At 29.3% G+C, this 24,859-nt stretch overlaps 2 protein-coding genes across 2 annotated transcripts; both read left to right on the forward strand.

Annotated features, from left to right (window-relative positions):
- Window positions 1-14: 14 nt before the first annotated feature.
- LOC100168129 (histone-lysine N-methyltransferase, H3 lysine-79 specific) lies at window positions 15-18,198 on the forward strand. The gene is made up of 15 exons (XM_008182733.3): window positions 15-551; window positions 1,446-1,486; window positions 11,864-11,938; window positions 12,042-12,105; window positions 13,697-13,831; window positions 13,898-14,083; window positions 14,140-14,407; window positions 14,469-14,575; window positions 15,582-15,629; window positions 15,832-16,051; window positions 16,116-16,627; window positions 16,694-16,903; window positions 16,994-17,623; window positions 17,712-18,053; window positions 18,124-18,198. The coding sequence occupies exons 1-14, from the start codon at window positions 474-476 to the stop codon at window positions 17,967-17,969; spliced, it is 2,832 nt and encodes a 943-aa protein (XP_008180955.1). The 5' UTR covers window positions 15-473; the 3' UTR covers window positions 17,970-18,053; window positions 18,124-18,198.
- Window positions 18,110-22,525, forward strand: LOC107883171 (rho GTPase-activating protein 26). The gene is made up of 3 exons (XM_016802716.1): window positions 18,110-18,326; window positions 20,852-21,244; window positions 21,498-22,525. The coding sequence occupies exons 1-2, from the start codon at window positions 18,110-18,112 to the stop codon at window positions 21,241-21,243; spliced, it is 609 nt and encodes a 202-aa protein (XP_016658205.1). The 3' UTR covers window position 21,244; window positions 21,498-22,525.
- The last annotated feature ends 2,334 nt before the right edge of the window (window positions 22,526-24,859 follow it).

A 24,859-nucleotide genomic window follows, 5' to 3' on the forward strand; every position in this document is an offset into this window, starting at 1 on the left:
CGAGACGCCATCTTATGGCCAAAGTGCGTTCATTTGTGTTAGGCCGACGTACGTGACGGATACGGTCAGCGTGATGGTGGCGGAAGCGTTCGGGAAAGTAGCGTAAAATCGTCTTCGGGCCAGTCGATGCACCATCGTCCATCACGGTCGCATCTCTAAAAGTAGTCTTGCCCGTAGCGCATTTTTTAGTTTGTGGTCGTCGTATTAATCCTCGGTTTTTTTATTCGTCGTCCTCCTACCGAAAAATGTCGCGATCATCCCTGCCGTCCGCGTTTCGATCATCGCCGTTCCGGTCGTCGGTTCGGTAGAGAGCGTCGCGATTTTAATATATCGTCGCTCGCCGCCGTGTGTTTTGTGGCGCGATAGCCTAGTGCGACCGTGTCCGTCGTTGGTGCGCTTCTAGTGCTGTGTATTAGTGCCTGTGGTGGTTTTGGTGCGCGTTCTGTGCGCCAGTGTTTTCGAGTCTGGCTAACATGGAATTGCGGTTGCACAGCCCCGTGGGCTCCGATCCCGTCGTCTACAAATGGCCTATGATCATAGGCAGAGGATCGGTGAGTAACGACAATGATAACATTACGCACGGTACAACGCTGCTGCTGTCGTGCTGGACGGGGCTATGCCGCCAATGGATAGCGACGATTTAACCATCTTCGGGGGGGTGTGCATGCGAAAACGATAACCGTCGTCGTTTTACATACCAATATTTGTGGTCAACGATATACCGTGACGATCCGATCCGTGATAATGTCGATTTGTGTTATGATGGCGGTTCAATGAACTCTGTAGTCTGTTGTACACGTATAGAGATACATTACTTGTGTGTGTGTGTGTGTGCGTGCATGTACGTAATTTTCTATTCGATGTGATATCATCGTAATCTCCGTTCGGATATTGTTTGAGGTACCTAATCGATTTGGTTTTTTGGTTTTCGATTTTTCCCTTGTGTATGTGTGTGTGTGTGTGTGTGTTTGTTTTGGGTGCAATATTTTATATTTTTATCTCGGAAAAACTCGCGCCTATATGAGACTACTTCTGAGTATAATAAGTAATAATGCTAACCGTGATAATATGTAGTTAATGTGAACGATCCTACTAACTATCGAAATTCGAAACACACACTAAGGTGATACATCGATAATAATTTATAGGTACAATGACTATTTTTGGACACCTTGATCATTATTAAATCGTTACTACATGCTCGGTAGTATTATTATCGTAACGTAATAGGTATGACGTTTGTGTTATTAGTTGAATCACGGGTCATTAGTACTTAATGTTAGCAAAACAGGTATTAAACAACTCTTGAATGAATGGATTTTGCTTTTTTTGTGGGGGGGTCTTCTGATTGTATATCATTATCATATTTTCAGAAACATATAGTGTAATTAATAGACACTAAAATCACAGTCCGATATTAACGATGGTATTCTTTTATGTTTTAGGACAAACACGATGGTGCACTGGGAATTATAGAAACAATAAAGTGAGTAACAAAGTGGACATTTATTTTTTACCCATAAAACTTGCGATTTTTATTGCATACGTGAGCAAATATATTTTTTAACTGTTTGATATTTGTAACAGTTAGTAGGCATACGAATTTTGTGTTATGCAAAAGGTTTTGATTACCGTCATATTTTATTTTTGCTATTGTCAAGTATTTACAGCCCATAGGTATAGTATATTAGTACCTATACTAGTAGCTCATAGTATTGCTCTAAAATTATATTTTAAGTTATGCACAACCTTGCATTAGAACTTAAAAATTGCGCAAGGTAGATCTTTCTAACTTTTAATTGTCAAATAATCGATGTAAAATTCGTGAATTTAAATTTTAAATACGTGCTGTTGTTTCAATTATCTACCGATCATCAAATTCGTATATTAAAGTTTATTTCTATCTTTATTTATTTATTACTTACTCATAACCCAACAGTACATTTTATAATAATTTTAACATAACAGTGATATAGATCTATAAATATAACCCACTCAGGTCTTAATATTTCTATTACAGATCAAATATTAATACTGAATCAAGTAATTTAAATATGAATGGACGTCCAAAATTGACTGCTGTAGACATTTTATCGACAATAATGCATAATTTACTAACGTGCTACAGTATTTAGCAGAATATCAGCATTAACTGCTATGTTTGTTACCCATAATTTATTATTGTCACTCGTATGTTTCTGTTGTAGTATTTTGACAATTTCTTTAGTCACAATATTTAATAAAAACAAGTAGATATAGGTATACAGTATATTATACCGATTATCAATGTTATTTAAAAAATGTATCTCATCATTTCAAGTATTATACTCATTATCATTTAGTTGATATTTTTAATAATAAAATGTTTTTACTTTAACACATAATATTGCCTACCAAAAACCATATTAAAAGTAAAAATATTAGAAAATAGGAACCAGGAACAACCGTAGATTTTAGACTCGCGTTTTATTAAACTGTATAATTATTTTAATTAATAGTCATCAACGCACGAACGGCTTCACAGATTTCCGATAGGTTGACCTTGGGCACTTTATTTTTACACCAAAATTAATTTTGGTGTAGTCGTTCTTCCTGTCTAATAATTTTTCTGTGGTTTGTAAAATTTTGAGACATTACGCGTACAAGGATAATAATTTTTCCTATGTCCGGCTGCTGGGAGTAATTGTCTGTATAAGAACGGTATGAAGAAGGAGATCATTACCGATTTATTACAGACACAGGCTAGCAGTTTAGGAGGCCACAAACCGGTTGTATCATCGGTTTAACGAACTCTGCCATGATAGCTATTGCTATATTATGATCTATCCCGTGTGGCGATGGCAGTTATATTTTAGCTAATCATCGTCGCTAAATATTATAATATAGTGATCGCCATATGCTTAAAAAAAAATAATATATTAATAATTATCTTACATGTACCTAACCGTTATTATACAATGTGTGTACGTATATGTATTAGATATGCAATGTACGATAGTTGATAATAGTGTAACAAACATAATTTTAATAAAATAATCAATATATTATAAGTTGTCTGTATCTGAATAAGTTGCCCAGAAATTTGCCTATTTCCATGGGACACAGTCCAATTTCTTTTCATTTTCTTCTGTGACTGGTTGGGGGGCCGACATTTTGTAGTATTTACGACCCTTAGTATTAACCCCCTGGGTCGTTTATAACAATTCGTATTCCAATATTGCCAGTTCACCAACTACAAATATTACAATATAATAAATACTGGCTGGGAAAAAGATCATGTTATTGAACACGTATGTCGCTTTATTTCATAAAATATAGATATAATAAAATATACAAGGTACGAACAAAAATTACGTGCTGGTCTCGAGACAGGCTGTGGGTGAAAAAGGAGAAAGACGCAACAATAGCACAGCGCGTGCATTATTCGGTATAACAAAAGCGGAAGAAGACCAAAAAAAAATTCGAAACGAAGAAGAAACCTTGGTCGGAAAACAACCGGTGCTGATGCATTTTGATATTATTTTGCTCCGCCCCATTCGCTTTTTAACCGGTACAACGATATTGTATTATGTTATTTTTTCCACCCGTTTTTCGGAGCGTACGACAGACGTTTTTTCGTCATCATCGCGCGCGCGTTCGTGTTTCCTTCTTGGCGCGCGTCGTTCGATCGTTTTGCCGGCCGGCCGGGCAGGAGAGCGATGACCGTGGTTGCTCGGGGCCAATAACACTGCTGGCATCTTTCAAGGACACGGTTTGGCGGTAACCCCCTGATCAACCGGATTCGTGAATAAAAATACAAGATTCCTATTGTCTGGCCGACAAAAAAAAATTATCCTTATATACATTATTATTATTACTTATATATAATTATATTACCATGGGTGGTTTGGCATATTGACTGGTTTTTTTGTTTTGGCGGGTGGGTGCACAGTCAGTCCTGCGTGCTTTTGCCTATTGGTTATCTGCATTCTAATTATATCATTTTCGCAACAACTATGATTGTTGCATGTATAGCAGGTGTCTACGTCATGTTACACTGTTTTTGCCCCGTTGGAATTATTTACTATTTCATTAACCAAATTGTTATTAAAATAACTATTGCGTTAATGAAATAATTATTTAAACAACAAAAGCAAACGTCATTTCAAATAAATGTGTAACGAAGGACCCGGCTAAAATGTATACAATTCTAAACTAAACATTCTACACGAAACGAACTATATAATACTTCCTCAGACGTAATTATTACGAATAACCTCGTCCACCTACGTGCTCAGTGGTCGTCACGTGCAGTTTTACTTTATTAGGTTTATTCTTATTTTATTATGAAAATTAAATATTCAATGAATATTAATGAAGTTAATTTTAAACATACTTATTTTTTTTTCAATAACTGTATATAAAAAAAATATTCGTTATAAATAAAATACTAGTTATGTTAAGGTTATTCACATTCGTTGTTGTATGATGTTGATCAGCTTGTTGCGAAAATTATTTGAAAAATATTTATTCCTTTATTTAGGTATACCTACTAGGTCCATTTATAAGATTAGGTAGGTGCCTACTAGCTAATATTACCAAATTAATATTCACAGTTTTCTCTAGCAATAATCTCATAATATAATTATTTAGAAAAATTTAGTACTTGCATACAATTATTCGAGCAATTATTTGTAACTTACTAAAATATAAAATATAGGTAGTTATATAATGTAAATTTGCAACTATACAAGGGTAATTTATCTTAAAAATGTCTATTCAATTAAGTACTTGTGCTCCATAACTGATTTATAGTAATCATCATAAGAAACTTAATTAAATATGCATTCATGCCTAAAATATATAGAAGTTGCATTTCAAACGTTAAATAGGTAGTATCCAAAAACTTGATGAATTCTACATGTTCTACATTATTTTTATTATGACCTATATTAGTTATAAATGATTCTATAAAACACACAACTTAATAGTTTGAAAAATAAGAGAATACATACTATCTGAAATGAATCATTTTTCGAGTTTATGTAATTATCTAATAATTTATGTTTCCGTTGTTATAAATGTATTCAAAGATCACATATTTTCAAGATTTACTAATAATCCAATATGACGAAAATAATTAATATAGCTACAATTAGGACTAGAGGTTTATAAGAGTTTGTATGTTTTCTGATATTCATTCAAAATATAACAGTTATAATCTGTTTCTCAATACCAGAGGTTTACAGACATTTGATTTTGCATATTTTACTCTTTTTCACGTGTTAGTGCATATTTTGTTATATTCTTAATTTAAATTTTATATTTTTAAATTAGAATATAATTTTCTTTTTTGGTAAATTGGTAAAAAAATTAATGTAGGTATAGGTACCTAAAAGAATATTCAAAGTAATTAGTGTGGGTTGTGTTTTCCTTGTATTAGTATTTTATCAATTATAATCACACGATGTTGTACATTTATACAACTGTTAATTTGTGTAGTAATTAATATTTATATTATAGAAAATTAATAAGTAAATGGAATTTTTTTTTTTTAGATAAGTTTAAAAAGATCCGAAGTCTGAAAATATAAATATCGTTTTATAGTTACATAGATTTAATAAATGTATATAATAACAATTATACATATTATCTATAATATATTATTAATGTACGCTGTATAAAAAATAAATACATTTATTAAATCTATGTAACTATAAAACGATATTTATATGTATATTATACATAATTATAAACATATATATGTAGTTTATATACAGTGAATATTTTTTACAATATAAATGATTAATATTACCATTTAAAATATCTGTCTGATATTTAGCGTACTCAAATTGTTTCTGTTTTTAAGGGTGATTTTATTTACTGATTTTTTAAGGGCATCAATAAATGCATTAAAGGACATGACGTTTCTAACCCTAACTAATAATTATTAAGATAGTTTTCTAGTTTTATTTCTTAAAACATAATAATATGATTAACACCAATATAATAATTATATACGGCTAATATTGTTCTATAATATTATATTTTCCATTCATAATTATTTGGGGATAATAAAGCTATATAGGTAGGTTAGGTATATTAAATACAACTTGTTTTATATATGTAGTATCTTTAGGTAATTTAATTAATGATATAAGACTTAATATTAAACCTAATCTATAGGAAATATGTATAAATGCCTACGACAGTTAAAAGACTAAACATGTTTACTCGTGCACCACGAGTATTGTGTAAATATTGTTAGAAGTACAATGTAAATTTGTAATTTTGTATTTCAATACATTCTTTACTTTTGTACGTTGTATGGAATTTATTTGAATTTATAATGTACCTTCCTATGTTTTTAGTTTTTCACTAACATTTAGCATTTCATATAGTTACCTATAATTCAAATTATAATAATTATTTGGTTGGGTATAAATATAACTAATATAAGGTATAAGTAGTTAAATTTCTTTATTAATTATAATTAGTTAAACCTAATGTAATACAAAAGTAAAAGTATTGAGTTAGGCGCTCTCAAAACATATATCAGTCTTCTACAACTTAATACTTATAGGTATATAGGTAACCTATTAAAGATTTGACATTGTGTTAATTTATGCCTTACGTGTACTATTCAGAATTTAAATGTATCTACATTCATTATATGTACTTATATTTATCTCAATGTATTAATATTGTTTTCTTTTATAATTGTGTTTGGTTTAACTAGTTGTTTAGAACAAATAAAGTTTAGTTAGTTAAAATTAAAAATGTATCTTAAAAACTGTATATTTCATTTGAACATGTTTTTAGTAGTGTTTTTACATCAATAAGATAATTTACGATACTTTTTAATAATTGAGTAATAGTAGGTACTTAACTAATAAGTAATAACTATAGCTTAGTCTATAACAATAGTCTTCGTATTCAAATCAAATGAATAAATTTGTTTTATTTTATTGTTAAACCATAATAATTATTTATCACATCAACAATTGTAAATCTAGGTCAAACATAATATGGTAAATACTAAATAGTATAAAACTGATAAATATATATAAATATTTAAAATAATGAAAAGATAATTATATTTCATATGTATAAAATGCATGTAAGTACCTATGATCTTGGCTAGGCAAGGAAAAATTATCTTATAGAATAACTTGATATTATTATCTTATGTTTGATATTTATTTTTAGTTAGGTACCTAACCTAACCTATTTACTATTATTATTACCGGTACACGTTTTGGATGATATTTACCTACCTTAACAATAATATTTTAAATAATAAATATTAACTTATCATTAGATATGACATTTATTTGAAATATTTTCCATACAAAATGTAAGCCTTTTTTAGCAGCAAAAGACATTGAAGATTTAAGCGCTTTAGTCTCAGGTCTACTACCCTGTTCATTTTTCTTCGACTCGTACGATTTTTAACAAAATATAGGAGCATTGACATGATACAAATAATATTAAAACAACATTGAATGTAATTTTACTGTTAAACGTGTTTAATATCTGTCCACATTCAGCTATAAAAACGTGTATTTCAAACGTTTATTAATATAATAACCTGGATAGACCGATGGCTTAATTAATGTTTTCTTAAATTTAGTTATGATAATATACAATATTATGTTAACAACTTGTATGAGTTTTGTTGTTTTTTTTTTAAACTATATAACATTATATTATTGCGGTAGTAGTAGACGTTTTAAAAAACTAGTTTTTACGCTGGACAAAAATCTTCAAACTAGTAAACGCTGTCAACAACGCTTACGGTGTTTTCCTCGCAAGAAAGAACGTAGCTTTAGGTTGCCGTATGTTTTCGTTTCGTGAACAATATGATATTATTTATCATTATAAGCCAACCGCGTTCACTGTTGCGAATTATTATTATTGTTGTTGTTGTTGTTTTCTTCTTCTTCTTCGTCGTCGGAGAAATGTCCTAGAAAACTTCTCTCCATCGTCGCGGTTTATAACGGTTTTTTCTTTTTTTTTCGTGCAACGAACGCATTATTACTAGTAAAGACTAGAGAGTGCACTGGCACCTGTGCTCGGTGCTGATGGTGGTGGCTAAAGCCACTGCGCGCGAGTTCGAACCGGTTTTCTATGTTCCATTACATAACGGTCCGTGGTCACAACTAACAATATATATGTATAATAATAATGGTAGTTGTAATAGTACTAATAATTATATATATATATCAAACTCGTCCGTATCAGCGACGGGTATTATAAAATATAAACTACCTCTTACCACTATCGCGATGATTACAACAATATTAATTATAACATATCGACTGTAATAAACGAATATTATATCGTTCGTTTCGTCACGTGCTTGGACGTGAAAGACCCGTTCCACCGCGTCGTGGAAACCTTGTACAGAAACATTGTACGTGTAACTAAATTAAATATGACGTATTTGCATTGATTTATCATAATATATTTTATTCAAAATAATATTATTTATATTGAAATTGAACAATGGATTCGGATGGCCGTCGTTCAAAAATATCATTACCTGCCCGGTCAGGCAGGAAACAGTGAAACCGTTGAATTGTGTGCGGGCAAGTCGAGAGAAAGGAAATCACGAGGTCACGCGCCGAGCCCGCGGGCTCGTAGTCGCGGGATGAGCAGACTGGCACACCACCACCGACAGCAGCCCGATTACGCATATATTTGTATGTTATTTTATATTATCGATCGACGGCGGGGCCCTCGACCTCGGCGCTCGGAGGACCGCCGCCACCAACCGACCAACCCCGGACGGTCGCGAGCGTTTACGACGACTACCGTGGCCGCATTCCCGGATGACGTCACAGAAGTGTGTGCCATTCTGTCGGTGAGGGTTGAAATTCCCCTCCTACCCCACATGGTTGTTCGTTTCGTTGGGGCGTGAGTGTGGTAGTGTTCCATTTCGGTGATCGCGCGAGTCTTTTCGTCTTGTATAAGGGAAGTAACATTTTGTTGTTTGATCCGTTTTGAATATTTTCCAAATCGGCATTTTCGTCGTTTATTATATTTTATTTCTGTTGATCTCACTACGCGTTTTCAAATATTATTCAAAAACGTGATATTCGAAGATTGCGTCTAGACAAAATATCTAACCCTCCCCGCTGGGCGCTGACCGTATTTTATTGACGACAGATGGCAAAAATCAAGAAGAAATCATTGTGATTACCAGCGCCCGCTCGCCACCCCTATATTATGTTGTTAAATATCCAGCCGAGAACTTTTTGTGTATGCACATTGCGCGTGTACAGTGTAAACCCGACGCGCCATGTCAAAACGCTACATTGTTCTTGTATACGTTGAACAAAACCCGTTCGGCGTTCATTGATTATCATGTAAAAACATCATACCTTTAATAAACTGTCAACTGTCTATATTATCTAACTGCTTTTAAATAATTATAATTCAATAAACGTAGCGTCTAAAAAACTGTTTTTGGGTGATTTATAATAATTTTTTTTAAGGTATTAAATTACCTTTTCAACTATTTAAAAATATTTAAGTATCCGTTTTCCATAGAAACACGAATGAACATATTTTATAAGACTTTATCATTATTGCTTAGTTTTAACTGTAATGTTTTTTTGTGAGCGTATTCTACAACATCAATTCCTATTATAGAAGTAGGAGTCAACCTTGAAATAGACTGGTTTTTACTAGTGCTTTGGCTCGAATTCTAAAAAGATTTCATGTACCAACGTAATAAACTTTGAGCTTCTAAAAGTTATTAATTATTATATTATATTTTATTATTATTTAAAACTTTTGTAAAATATACCTAATACCCGAGCTAATACCTATCAATTTATTAATTAATTAATTTTTTTTAGTTTCCAAATTTATTTTGTATAGTAATTACTTACTAGACTTATTATATTTTTATATTATGTACAAAACTTTCATGTAATGCAGTAAATTTCTAAAACGAATTTTCTGACTGAAATGTAAATATAAATATTTACGTTTTTATCTGTATTGTATATTAAATTTATGGTTATTTTTCTTACAACTTATTAATAATATGTTATTAAAAACCGAATTTTAATCACGAATGTTCGTTATAATATTACCATCCGAGATTATTTCAAAACTACTTTTCGACGCGTTAAATTAAGGGTGTTGATTTAGATTATTTACTAAAAACTACTCCTTGTGACCCACAACGGGCCACAACTTAACACTTGAAAAACTGTGACCAGTCTATTATATATCAGTATATTATATTTCCCTGCACATATAATTTATTGTATTCCTTCTAAATATTTTAGTCACAATACGTGTAATTATATAGTGGCTCACTGTCAGCTATTTTATTTAACTTAAACAATGTTACGTACCACGTGTCTTGGTAGTGTGCATAGCATGTTAATTAGGTATATTTAGTAGTTACTTGCCTTCCGGGTTTTTAATAATATATTATATTCTGTTCAATGTCACATGTAGACGCACTTACGCACCTGTTGCTGCGGTTTATGGCCGGATACATTTTTCGTGAATAGGTATTATATTTTTCAGTAAGTTATTTGCTAAATCCGTGTTTTAAAAATCACCATTTTGTACAGACGATATTTTAACATTTTATATGGAGTGTCCTTGTAGCTATAATAATATAGTATAATTTTTGTCATTTGCGTAAATTATGGATACCTAAAGCTTAGTCTTAGTGTATAATAATCCGTTTAAGCGTTATATTTTGAATATTTTCAGCAACACTGCCCAATAATATATCAAGATTTGTCTACTAGTTATTCAAATCTCCGTTCGAAACCTATTGTTTTATGAGCATTCTTAAAATAATTTTAATAGACAGGTAACAAGTATTTTTTACTTAGCGGTTTATTGATAATAGGTACATTTTTTCAAAATATACTGCGCAAATCACCTTTGCAAGGACAACTTGACGTTATCAACATCATAATAGTTGCCGATATTAATATTGTGGAAAGAGGAAAAACTCATAATAACCTTGGCCCCGATTCCATGTTATTATTATGCATTTTGTGCATCAAGTTCACAAACGGCAGTAAACTATAAACAAAAATAACAATTACCATAATTGTACTGATATTGATGTTATCACAATATGTTAATTCATACATTAACTGTCTTGATAATACAGTGCTTGTTTAACAGTAAACATTTATTATCTCAAAAAGTATTAATGTTTATGAAAATTGTTTTCATAATTTAAGTCATAACTCATTAGAAAACACATTTTGATGTAACTTGTTATTTTTTGTCGTTAATATTACCTACTTAACTTCAACTTAACTATTTTTACATAACAGTATATATTTTTAATTTCAAAATATTGGTCGGCAGAATATTTTTTTTGAGAATATCGATAAAATTCGAATTTTGTACTATAGTTATTAATTTGTTAAGTATATAAAGTTTAGATGACTAGTCGTTTATTAAATTAGGCATAGCTTATTTTTCGGAATTCTACTGTGCCACGCTACTGGAAAGAAAACATTTTTAACATTTATTTGAAATAAAGGTTCAATCTATAATTAATGTATTTACAAAAATCATAATAAATGCAGGTAGGTAATTAATATAGATATAAGTATAACATGTTAAAAAAGTATTTATCAAAGCTCTCAGAAAAGATTTTGCTTCGAATATAAATTTAAAAATGTTTTCTTCATTCTCAATAACAAAAATATTAGAATTCATAAACAATTGAAAACTCTTATCTAATATGTGCAATATATCTATCAAATTAATGAGTGTTTGTGCATAAAATCGATGTCCTTTGTTAGGATTAAGGACTCCTAAGATTTTGGGGAAATATATAGTTTTCCTTCCGTGATAGCTTAATTTCATAATTTTTTTTTCTCTGTAGATTGGTGTCGGATGACTTTCCAGACATGAAGATGCCTCTAGAAAACAACATACTTTGCAACTACGACACGAAATCGTAAGTTATTGAATCATCTTGCATTTATAACCTCGTGCATTAATGTCATTGTGTTTATTACCCAAAACGAATTACCTATTTATTTATGTATTTTCTGTTGTAGATACGACAGCATGAAGTCTTTGTGCGACAGGTTCAACAAGGCCATTGACAGCATGGTTCAAATGGTAAATAGAAAATTGAAAAAATATCGATTTTTTCCTTCCGATTTGTATTCAAAGGGTTGTATTTTAAATGGGGTATTATTATTGGGGTGACAAAAAAATAGGGTGTCGATGTTCATCGAAAATGTCTACGTGACCTTATCCTTCTTATACATGAAGCTGGTGTTCCACAACAACAATAATTTATCGAGTGATTTTCGCAGTGTTACCAAATTTAAGTAAATATCAAACTACATACCTACGAAACAATACTAGAAAAACAATAATAAATAATATTCAATAGGTACCTATATATATTTAGAGAACGTAAAGGATGTAAGTAATATCTATTATCTGTTATTCCTAAACCGCTTAATTTGAACAGATCTTGTCTTGGTTATTAGTTAATAGTTATTTCGAGACTCGAACATTTACTAACATTTTAGTCGACGATAAGATGTTTTATTTGAAATATATAAAATGATTGTGATCATGAACAGCGGCAACAAGCAGCTGTTGTTCCCTTCTATTTCGTCTCTGTTATTGCAATCCCTATATTACATTGTAACGTAATTTACAACCTGCGTATTTGGCAGCCCCACCTGCCTTTGCCAGATGCGTGTTACTTAAGCTATGGTATTTATATTTCCTCTTATTGTATATTATACTTTAAAAGTATACACAATATAAAAATAATATGTAGGTTGTTCACATATAAAATATTGTATTTTAAAATTTTGAAAACATTGGCATTATTAAAAAAAGTTTTTTTTTATTGTGTGTTATACTTTTGGATTTCGGTCGTTAAACGAATGTTTAACCTATAAGGTTTTCCTATTTTCTACTCCAAGCTTTATTAAAAAATATAAAAATATGGTAGTCTACTATATAATATAACTTAAAAATGTAATAAATGTGATAACATCACTTAATTAAATATACTATATTTTCTTTATAACTTGTATTTAAAAACTTAGACCAATATAATAATATAATTCTAGAAAGTTTATAAATTCTGTCAAATACGATTCACAAATTATTACTTACTATTATAATTTTTTATCAAAGCATTTGGATCTATCCCTCTATTTATAAGAAAATTAAGTATTTAAATTGTATTTTATGAGTTAATTATGTATGTAATCTAGCACGTTCAATGCCACGGTCGACGGGTAGTCGACATCGGTAACATTTCGCGGGTCGCCGGTGTCGACTACCCGTCGACAAATATTAATTCGCTTTTATGAATCATAATTTTGATGGCGATGAGATAACGTTTGAAATATATTGTAGGCGATCAGGTACTGTCTCAAGAAGCTTACAATATAATTGGTTTTTATTTTTGTTAATTTTTATTTATTTTTTCCGTAAAAACATATTTTTGGTGCGGCAACCCGGGCTATGCTTCGACATTTCTAGCGGAGCTCAACGTGCTAGAGATGGGCGAGATAAGCAATCTGAGGGCAAAGCCCTCTAACATCCTATAATTTTATTTCAAATTAAAATATTAATATTTTCCAATAAAATACAATTATTACCAATGATTATTAATATTTATGCTTATAAGTTTATAACCAATGATAAAATAATTAAATTTTAATCAAAATTTTTTCAGAATAAAGGAACGTCTTTACAAAAATTTAGTAAAAAAGCATCTAGAAGTCTTCTCCGACACATAATTCAACAAGTTTACAATGTTTCTGTCACTGACCCAGATAAACTAAATCAATATGAACCATTTTCACCTGAAGTACAATGCCAAATTCATAATAATTGTTGACTTCAAGTATAATGTTTCTATTTTTGTTACCTTTAGGTATATGGAGAAACATCTTTTGATCTCATCTGTCAAATGATTGATCTGATTAACATTACAGAAGATGATATATTTATAGACCTTGGATCTGGTGTGGGGCAAATCGTTTTACAAATGGCTGCGGCCACTCAGTGTAAAATCTGCTGGGGTGTTGAAAAAGCTGATGTCCCTTCATCATACTCAAAAGTAATTAATAATAATTTAAGTAAATTAATTATGTTAACTATATGTTTTTTCTTTAGTTTATGCATTTAAATTTTCAAAAATGGATGGCTTGGTATGGCAAACAATGTGGCCAATATCAACTTATGAAGGGTGACTTTTTGAGTGAAGAACATAGAGAAAAGATAACTAATGCAACAATTGTATTTGTGAATAATTATGCATTTGGGCCACAAGTAGACCATATGTTAAAACAACGATTTGCTGACCTTAAAGATGGAGCTAGAATAGTTTCTTCAAGATCGTTTTGTCCACTTAATTTTCGAATGTCTGAACGTAATTTAAGTGGTAAATAATATACATATATATGTATATATATAATTTTTTTAATTAATGTTTGTTTTATAAGATATTGGAACCATAATGCATGTAACAGCGATGGAACCTATAACTGGTTCAGTTTCTTGGACTTGTAACCCTGTAAAGTATTATCTACATGTTATTGATCGAACAAAGGTAATTAATATTTTCAGTTTTAAGTTATCACATAGTAATCTATGCATTAATGGTTTTATAATTAATATTAATCATGAATACCTTACATTTTTGTAGCATATAATATTATACCTTCAGTCCTACAAGCAATATCATTATTGATCTTCTCATAAAACTAATTAAATTTTATGTTTTTGTACCGTGTTTTGTATGACAAAATAATTCATATTGTGTTATAAACTGATGTGTTGTACCATTTTATATTTAATTTTTTTTTATAAATTTTATTCAAAACCCATTAATAATATGGATGTCTGCAGTTAACTTTTCTTTAGGTACTTAACTAATTTATCAAATTAAAAAAAAAAAAAAAAAACAGACTATCCATATAGTAGAACAACATTACTTAGGGCCGTTCTTACAATGTCCGGTAAAGAGTCGGTTAACTCTTACCAAATGATAACAGATTTTATTACCGGCAGAATTCGGTCTGTTAAAAACAGCCTTTAATGATCTCATATATCAACACTTGTTTTACATTTACAATATTATTTTTATTTTTGTAAATATCAGATAATAATAAATAAATTATAAACAAATAATATTTTAAGAAAACTATATAGATTTTCTAGTTTAAAATAAATTCTATTTATATCCAGGTAAAACCATCTTTTTATCTAATCTAATATGATCCCTTTAAAACTACATGACTTGACTGGTAATGCATTAGTCTACTATAAAATAATTAAATTTTTAATAAACTTGTTAATTAATGAATTATAATTATTTGAAAATAACTTTCAGTTGTATAAAATATATTTATTTATGTATATTAAATATGTATTAATCTAATTTTAATGCTATTTAATCTCTACTTAAATCTATTATTTTGTATATTTAACTAGGTGAATATTTTCATTATTTATATTTTGTTTATTATTTTAAAGCTTATCAATGATTTAATTTATTTCCAATTGACATTTAGTTGTTGTTTGTATAAAGTTTTATTTTTTTTTAATGTCAACAGCTCGAGCGGTATTTTACTCAAAATAAGCCTCCAATTCCAAAATCAAGGGTAATTAAACAGCCAAATGTCTGCGAGTAAAATTAATGTTTATATTTTATATTGTTATGCTTATGACTTATAGAACATTTTTTTTACTTATTTCACCTTTTATTTTCTTCAACCTGCAGTTATTGTCCAATTACGAACAGCGTTCATCGAAAGGACATGCAGTTTTATTTTTGTTACGTTTCTAAAATATTATTAATTTTAGGTGAATGGAGATAAACAAAAATTAACAACAACCATTTCTGTTAATAATTGTTCATCTGATGATACAGACTCATTGTTTAGTACTTTGAATGGTGACAGTGTAGATGGAAGTGCTACAACTGGATTGACACCTGACAAAACTATAACAAACAACAATGGGCAATGTGCATGGTCAGATCTAGGTGGGCAAAATAGTGAGGAAGAAAATGAAAATAATACAGGTACTTTTGTGGTATAGTTAAGAACTTATTGCATATTTTTAATTAATATAACTCATATTAACAGACATTCAGAGTAGAGCTACTCGAAAAGTAATGAAGCGTAACACACCACGGCGTAGTCGTAGTTTAAAAATCACTCCTACATATTTAAACCGATCACATTCTGAAGCAACTGTTCCTGAAAAAAAGACTGTAGAAAAAATCACAAAAGCAAAACGAGTTGTTTCTACGAACCGCAAACAAAAGGCTAAAAGAAAGGCACCTAAACGTAATGTTAAAATATCAGCGTCACTAAATTTATTACATAGTGAGACTGTATTAAGTACTACACCAGAAGTATCAATGAGTATTAAGGAACCTCCAAAAGGCTGTGTCGATCATACTTTGACTTCAATTACGGGAGTGGGAGCTGGGTATGCAGCTACTCATACTGAACTTCCTCCACCCACTGGAGATATTCCATACTCGTTGCAATTGCTTTTAGATGATTATAAAGAAGGCTTTATGAATATGATAAATACGTTTAAGACTCAGAAATTCCGCGAAGATGTTGAAGCGCAAATAATTGCTGAAAAGGTAAGAAAAATAATACATTATTTATTATTATTATTATATACATTTACAAATCAAATATTATTTCAGGAAAAAAAACAAAATTCAAACATGAAAATAAATCAAATAAAAAAACAAATTGACCATCTAATTAAGGACAGCTGTAGTCTTTTAAAGACTCGTATGAAGGAACTTGATATTTATCCTACTAATACCACAGGAGATGTTTTGACAGCAGCTAAAGTAATTGTGTTGCGTCATAAAGATCTGCAAACTAAAGTTGCCAAAGTTAAAAATGAAGTGAGTTGCATTTTTGAAAATTATCTATGAGTATTATTTTTTTTCTATTTTTCTAAGTATAATAATTTTAATTGATATTTATTTTTATAGACAAATGTATTAGAGAATCAACATTGGGATTATTACTGTAAAAGAGCTGCTGAGGTGAATGCTGTTGGTACTCCTGGACAATTATTAGTACATCAAACTGATAACTCAACAGATCAAGAAATAAACACCCAACGTTTATTAATGACAGAACTTATGGCCAATCGAAAAAGAAAACATGCTTTGTCTTCAACTATTGAAGGAGTCAAAACTGAAATTGATAACTTAGAAAAACAAAATTCATCAAATAAGTTCAATGGTTCTTTAGTAAATCAAATGTGTAATAATAAAAAATCAAGAATACGCTCCCAAGACTGGCCAGAAGTACCAGATATAGCTAGAATTGATGAAAAAAATCCAGAAATTCTAGCACAAAAAATATTAGAAACTGGTAGACAAATTGAAGCCAGAAAAATAATAGAAAATGGTAGACAAGTTGAATTATCGACGCGGTATCAACGCTCAAATAAGATCTATAACAGAAATTCATCAGATACCCCACTTAAAGTGCCTTTTTATGATGAACATGTCAAAGATCTCATAACTCATGCTTTAAATGAACCGTCATCTAAAGGACCAGATTATACTATTGTATCACCTGCTAAAGTTGCATTACGAAGGCATCTGTCACAGGTAAAGTTAAATAATTCAAATATTATTATGTAGTATGTTAAATTTTACATTTACAACTAATCTTTATTATGTTTAATATTCTTTTTAGGAAAAAATTTCTCCCAGTCCACCAATACAACAACAAAATGTCATAACAAGAACAATAGGCGATGTTTTAAATAATGAAATTGAAAGATGTTTAGAAATGGACAGACATAATCGAACATTAGAAATAAGCAATCAGTCCATAATTAATGCTGTTGTACCATTATCTATGCATAATAGAAACAAAGACACCGCCCAAGCTATACATTCATTGCCTTCAGAAAAAACGTTCATTTATGTACATACCATTACCAAAAGCTGAACTCAAACCTTACCAAGAATCATTATTTAGTGATGATATCCCTCCACCTCATTTAATCACTCTTAAAGAGGAACCTGTTGAAGGGTAATTCTTGAATACTAATTAAAATATGCTAATTTAAAGAAATTGTTTAATATTTTATGTTGTTGATTAGACTGGCTGCATCATTACACGATCGACTATTAGATAATGATGAAGATGATAGTAATGGTGATGAAGGCTTGTCATTCAAAGAAGAAAAGACTGAATCTGACACTCAATCACCACATAGAACACTCAAGCGCAGTTCTGAATCACCTGGCCCTCTAAATGCTAAAAAAATGACACCTATGTCTGACAGACTTCCCTCTGAAGAAGGTATTTGACTTAAAGTATTTCATCCACACTTGTTTTAGATTTTGGTTTTGGCGTGTATTTTGAACTCGTTTTCACATCATCACTTCCGAATAGATGTTTTATTTTTCTTATCAGACAGTCGCCTGATTGTCTTAATGTTGTATTTAGCTTGGCTTAACCTAAAAATTTTCTCAGACATAATATTTAGTCTTGTAAACTGTATTTGTTTTAATAATTTAAAAATATTAAACTGTCTGGTGGTGGCCATGTGCAAATATAAAAATAATTTCTACACGAGAAAATTATATCTTTTTATATTTTTAATTTTATACTACTTAGTACTTACTACTACTATTATTATTATTATTATTATTATTACTATTATTGTTGTTGTGATTATTATTACCATTATGAATATTTTTATTGTTATTGTTATTATTACAACTACTACTACTACTACTACTACTACTACTACTATTACTACTACTACTACTATTACAAACTACTGCTGCTACTATAATTAATAATTATTATTGATATTGTTATTTATAGAATAAACTTTAAAACTATATTAACTCAATAGTTTTTTCTTGACTGTTCAATTACCCACATTTTACAAATCTATTAAGGCTTTGTCAAACAGAATGCGTTATAACGTTCGTTAAGGCGGTAAATGGCTCGTCGGAGTGGTACTTTTACGTGCGTGAATAACGCCTCATTGTAACAAATTACAAAATCACGCGACATGAAAATAACGCTTTCTGTTTGACAGAGCCTTGATCCTCTTGTATCGAATACTTCAAAATACATATTTTAGTCTATTATACAATATATTATTTTACATATACTTTTGATCATTCTTACTGCTACAATGATTGTAATTAAAATATTTTATTAAATTTATATAATGTCATATGACAATTCTTTTTTACTATTATCAATTTATAATGAATACAATTTTCAACCAAATACTAATAATTCTTATGGAGTAATTTATTTACACTCATTGCATGTTTTGCTGGTTTTTTGTTGCTTGTCACGCTTATTAATTTCTATTTTAGGATTTAATACTCGTACTCTAAAGTATGCCGCAAGAAGTATTATTTAGCTGTATAAATAGAGACTTTAGCTGGCCTAATGGATTTGGATTACATTGTAAAATATTAAGGTGAGTGCACTGCATTGCGTTGTACAATACACAATATTTTATTTTGGCATGTTTCTTATGTTGTTTGTACAAATTAATTGTTTTATAAAATCTTACCCTTTCTTGGTTTGGTGCATGTAAAATATTTCAATCAAAATATATTTTTTTAATTAAGAAAATTCCTGCATATTTTTTTGTCTTCTTTTTACGAGTGCGTAATAGAAAATTTACATTCTGCAGTTCATGTTTTTTAGTCTTAATATTAGTGTGAACACAGACCTATTATCACACTTGGGTAAGATCTTTGTTTGAACTTCAGTTTTTATAATATTTTAATTTTTAGGCAAGTTAAGACCGTAAAATATTTAAATTTACTACTCATTTGTTTTAAAAATTAAACTATTTAAAATAGCTTGTGTACCAACAAAAATAATGTACTTACCTTAAAATTTGATAAGGTATCAATATTTACACTAATATAAAAACCAGCAAAACTGAACGTAAATAAGTTGTGTTACGCACATGTAAGACAAATATTACAAATTGGGGGGAAGGGGTAGGGTCCTCTTCTTAAATATAAATAATATTTTGAAGTTTGTTTTTTTTTTTTTTAAACCAACAACTGGGTTTTATCCTGTAGTTAATTCATTGTTTAAAATTACAATATTCTATTCAAGAAAATTACAGAATTTTTATTAACGCAGTTTTTTATTTTATTTTACTAGTATTTCCATTTTTTAAAAATATTATATAATATGCAGTCATGCGGATACGGAACAAGTAACTTTAAATATCATATTATTTAATACATAAAATGAGTCAAATAGCAATTTGATATATCTAAGACAGTATTCTATAAAACACATGTCATACTAATATAGTGTATGCTGTATAAATTAAAATTTGCATATATTATATTACATATAAAAAAGGTTTATATATTTTCAATAATCAGTGCCCCTTCATAAATTTTATACCCATACCATACAATTTTGTTTGAAGTTGCATAATATTATGTGTGATCAGTATTTCTTAACAAATTGATATAAAAAAAAAAATTGAATACTTTTTAACAACACTGTATTAATATTACTAAATATTCGTATTTACTCCTGTAATAAAACAATATATTTAGTTATTTATAAAACAAATATCTGGCGTTAAGTATTATTGCATGCCTCTGCCTAAAATCTATTTAAATTTTCCATTTATTCTATTTATTTATAAAAGCCCTTACACTTACCATATATTATAACAGTATTAATTTTAAAATAATTAAAACAACTAATTGTTTGCCTGGATAATTCAATAATCAGAATATTTTAATCACAATAATGTAACTTTTGGTCTTTAATTTATTATATAATCCTTATGTTTACTAAAAAATGTCTACTTTTAGATGAGAAATGGAATGATCGCATTCGTGAAAGATTTGATAGCTTGGTAACATTTGCATCATTAGAATTGGATAAACGGCGTCGTAATAGTTCGGATGCTGCTGCTGCTAATACCAGTCCTGATAGTGGTATAGGTCATGGTGATCCACCACCTGCCTTACAGCCACCACCATCACCATCACCCCCATTTTCACCAGCTCCATTGGATGGGCCATATAGTCCTGTACCTGCTCCTACTGTGACTGCTCCAAACATACCATTAAAATATCAACGTCACACTAACCATAAAAAAAAGTCTTTTCGTGATAAATATCGGTCCACTGGGCCAAAAGCAAAAACATGGGCTGCCAAATGGATGGATGATGAAATTCAAAGCACAAGCAATTTTTTTTAATGCAAGTATTTTATTTTTCTAAAATATCTTTTCCACAACCCTATTAGTTAGATTTTAAATATTTATAATTGTTAAAACAACTTTCACACCCTTAACAATAGTATCAATACATTATATTTTTTTGTTCTTTGATTAAAAAAAAAAAAAATCCGAATTATGGTGTATTTTTTTTTATACAAAATAGGAAATAATGTTATTCATTCTAATTAAATCATTGACTTAAAAACAATAATCTAGTTTTTTTTTTAATACAGGTTCCTTGTTATTGTATTTTTCAACAGTACACATTTTTATTGAAGAAAAGAAAATAAATTATAATTATAATAATTATACTTTTGATGAATTTATTTTTAAGCAATATTTTACTGCCTTTAGTTTGATTTGTTTACCGATTGTTTTACTATCATTAACTATTATTTATTATTTTATTATTTATTCTTTCTTTTTTTTTTTTCGTTATCCTATTTACTGATTTTAGAATAATAATTAATCAAATAAATAATCTGTTCACAATAAATATTCTGAATAGAAATTAAGTACTTAACATTGTAAATAATTACTTTAAAAATGTGTACAGTAAGTAAAATATAAATTAGGCATCCCAAATACCATAGAAATAATGTGTTCTTTATTGTTTATTTTTAATTTTTTTTTTTAAAATTGTTATTAGTATAGGTACCTATAAATATTTTTTTTTTTTTGTCAAAATCTGTGTCTCCTCTGTTTTATCATTTGTTTTTTTTTTTTGACGATATAGCTCATCACTGCCTTTTTATAGAGGCCCCCATATTTATAAATATGTACCTATAATAGTTCTATAAATTAATAATTAGTATAACAATTTTTTTTAAAAAAATGGGGGAACTTAGACTTTTTTCAAATATCTTTTTATAATCAATTTTTCAAACTGCCACTCGTTAAAAGTGTTCAAATTTAAATTGTAAACCATTTCTTTTTTTTTTTTTGTATTGCAATTTGCATAATTTTTTGTTCCTAAGTTATTATAAAGTTCTCCAATTTTGTACAGAATATTTTAGTGGACTTTTTGACAGATGTTATTTATTTCTTTTTATAATATTATTAAGAACATTGTACTGTTTGTACAAAATTATGTTACGTACTAATAAAGTATTGTAAATACATGTTAAATATATTGTTTTGATGGTACATATTTTTGTTTTTTTAATTAATTGTACTATTACATAATTTATACATATTCCTTGAATAAATGTATTATTTGTATATTCCTATAAGTGAAAATAAACTCTTAATGCATTCTTAATTTGTATTTATTGTAAAACTAACAATGATCAAATAAATCTTTGGCGCCCACGAGAATCACAAGTGTTGTAATTTTTTGCACCAATACATATGTATATAAACACAATCTACTTGATTTTATTATCAATAAAATTACAGCCATATAGCAGCTGTGTTCAAGATTCATTTGAAAAAAAAAAATTTAAGAAAGGAAAATATCTTGTAAAGTGGCTAAAAGTTGATGAAATGTTAGAATATTTAATATTTATTCTATGTTACGATAGTTTTATGTTACATTTTACTAATTTAATGAAAATTTAAATCATCCTTTTTTCCACTCTATAATAGTATAAAATATAGATAATACTAATAACCTTTCTAGCAAAAACACTTAAAACGTATAAATGACTGAATGAGTTAATTTTTTTTAAATTAGATTATCTTGATTAAACAACTACAATTTTAAACGTTTTAAGATTCTGAGCGATGAATATATTGATGTATTGTGTTTGATTTTACAATAATATGTTTTTAATTACTATTTGTGTCTGTCATCACTAGAACAAGAAACTTTTATGCATTAAAAAATCATTTAATATACATTTACTGTGCGACACACAGTTTGAATACCTCTGCCTTAAGGTTTGATTAATTATCCTACGACCTGCCACAAGCAATGGTTAGATCATCTCGATTTTTTTACAGGTAATTCATAGTTTACTAAGAGTAAATGGTAATTTTTTGGATTCTTAATATTTAATACCTTATGATTCAAAAATAATGTATGTAAGTTTGTCATTTTCGTCTACTTGCCCCGTGGTTGGATACAGGGCCGTATTTAGGGACAACGGGGACATTTTCCGTGGGCAGGCACCAGTGTAATATTCTATGCCGTTAAAATTTTGATTAAAATGTCAAGATAATTTAAAATATTCGAATCAACGAATATTACTAGCTGTTAGAAAATATACGATTTCACTCGGTCCAAAAGTCCAAAATTATTGTTGATCTAAATATTCTAAGTCCAATTTATTAATTTAAAATATTGGTCTAGCGTGGAGATGCTCGTTTTAACTATATGAAATCAAATCTGAAAAATGGGAGATTCGAGGCTCTCATATATAGACTGCTTATCAAGCACGGCGGCAAGGTAGGGCTCTAGCCCCCCAAAGAACAGTTCAGCCCCCTCGCCAACCCCACCACTGACAAAGATGTACGATATAATAAAGTCATAAAACATTATTCTTAAAGGCTAAAAGAGCTACATCAAAGAATTTATGAAAATACTTTCGTATAATTTCATTACTAAACACAATTACCTACTTTAGTTTATATTTATGAAATGTAGGTAAGTAAAAGAAATATAATTATTCATTCACAAAGGTATGTAATACTAAAGTCATAAAGAAATTATAATTTTGGTACATCATTATTCCGTATTCGTTATGAATATAGTTGTTGAAGGTCTGTAATTAAACATTTTCTTACATAAAGCACATAAAAAATATTTGACATTATTCTTAAAACATTTTTAACTATTCAAAAGTTTGTACATATTATCTATTTATCTGTTTAGACTTTTTGAGCATACAATATAAAAACGTGTGCACTATATAGCTATACTATATAATAGCTATACTATGTTATATGATACAAAAATATTTATATTTTATTTTATTAACCTCAGTGTTTGTTGAAAAATATTTGCTCCACTCTGCCCCCCCTGGGAAAAAATTCTAGCGTCGTGCATGCTGCTTATCCCTCTACCTTACTTCATTGTAAGTCTTACAATTGGGATAAGTCTACACTTGTCCCTTACAAGAAGTGCTGTCGCTTCCACGGTCCGTTTGGTCGACGCTCTGAATTGGTTTTTAATACCCATAATCTGCACGTTTCCGTGTACACCGTACATGTAACCAGTGGCGCAACTTCGGGGGTGCTAGGGGGTGCTTAAAAACCCCCAAATCTATTTTAAGCACCCCCAAGTCCAATGTCTTTATAATTTAAAATTTCATCTATAGTTTTAAGTTTTAACAATGTAATTTTATTTTAAGATATCATTATGTCATTTCAATTTTGACATGAAATCATTAAAAATTGTTGCACAATCTTATGACGGTGCAAGCGTAATGTCGGGGTGTCTTAATGGTGTTCAAGTCAAAATAAAACAATATTTTCCTTCTGCCATATATACTCATTGTATGTCTCACAGGTTAAAATTAGTGGTTCTGGATATGTGCAAAGGAATTAAGGTAGAATATGCTTTAATTAACTATTTGTAGAACATTAACACATAATACTATATATATTTTTTTTATTAGAATATATTATTATATACTTTGTTTATTATATTGCT

Source organism: Acyrthosiphon pisum, chromosome A1 (genome assembly GCF_005508785.2).
Source record: "Acyrthosiphon pisum isolate AL4f chromosome A1, pea_aphid_22Mar2018_4r6ur, whole genome shotgun sequence".
Classification (NCBI taxonomy): Eukaryota; Metazoa; Arthropoda; class Insecta; order Hemiptera; family Aphididae; genus Acyrthosiphon; species Acyrthosiphon pisum.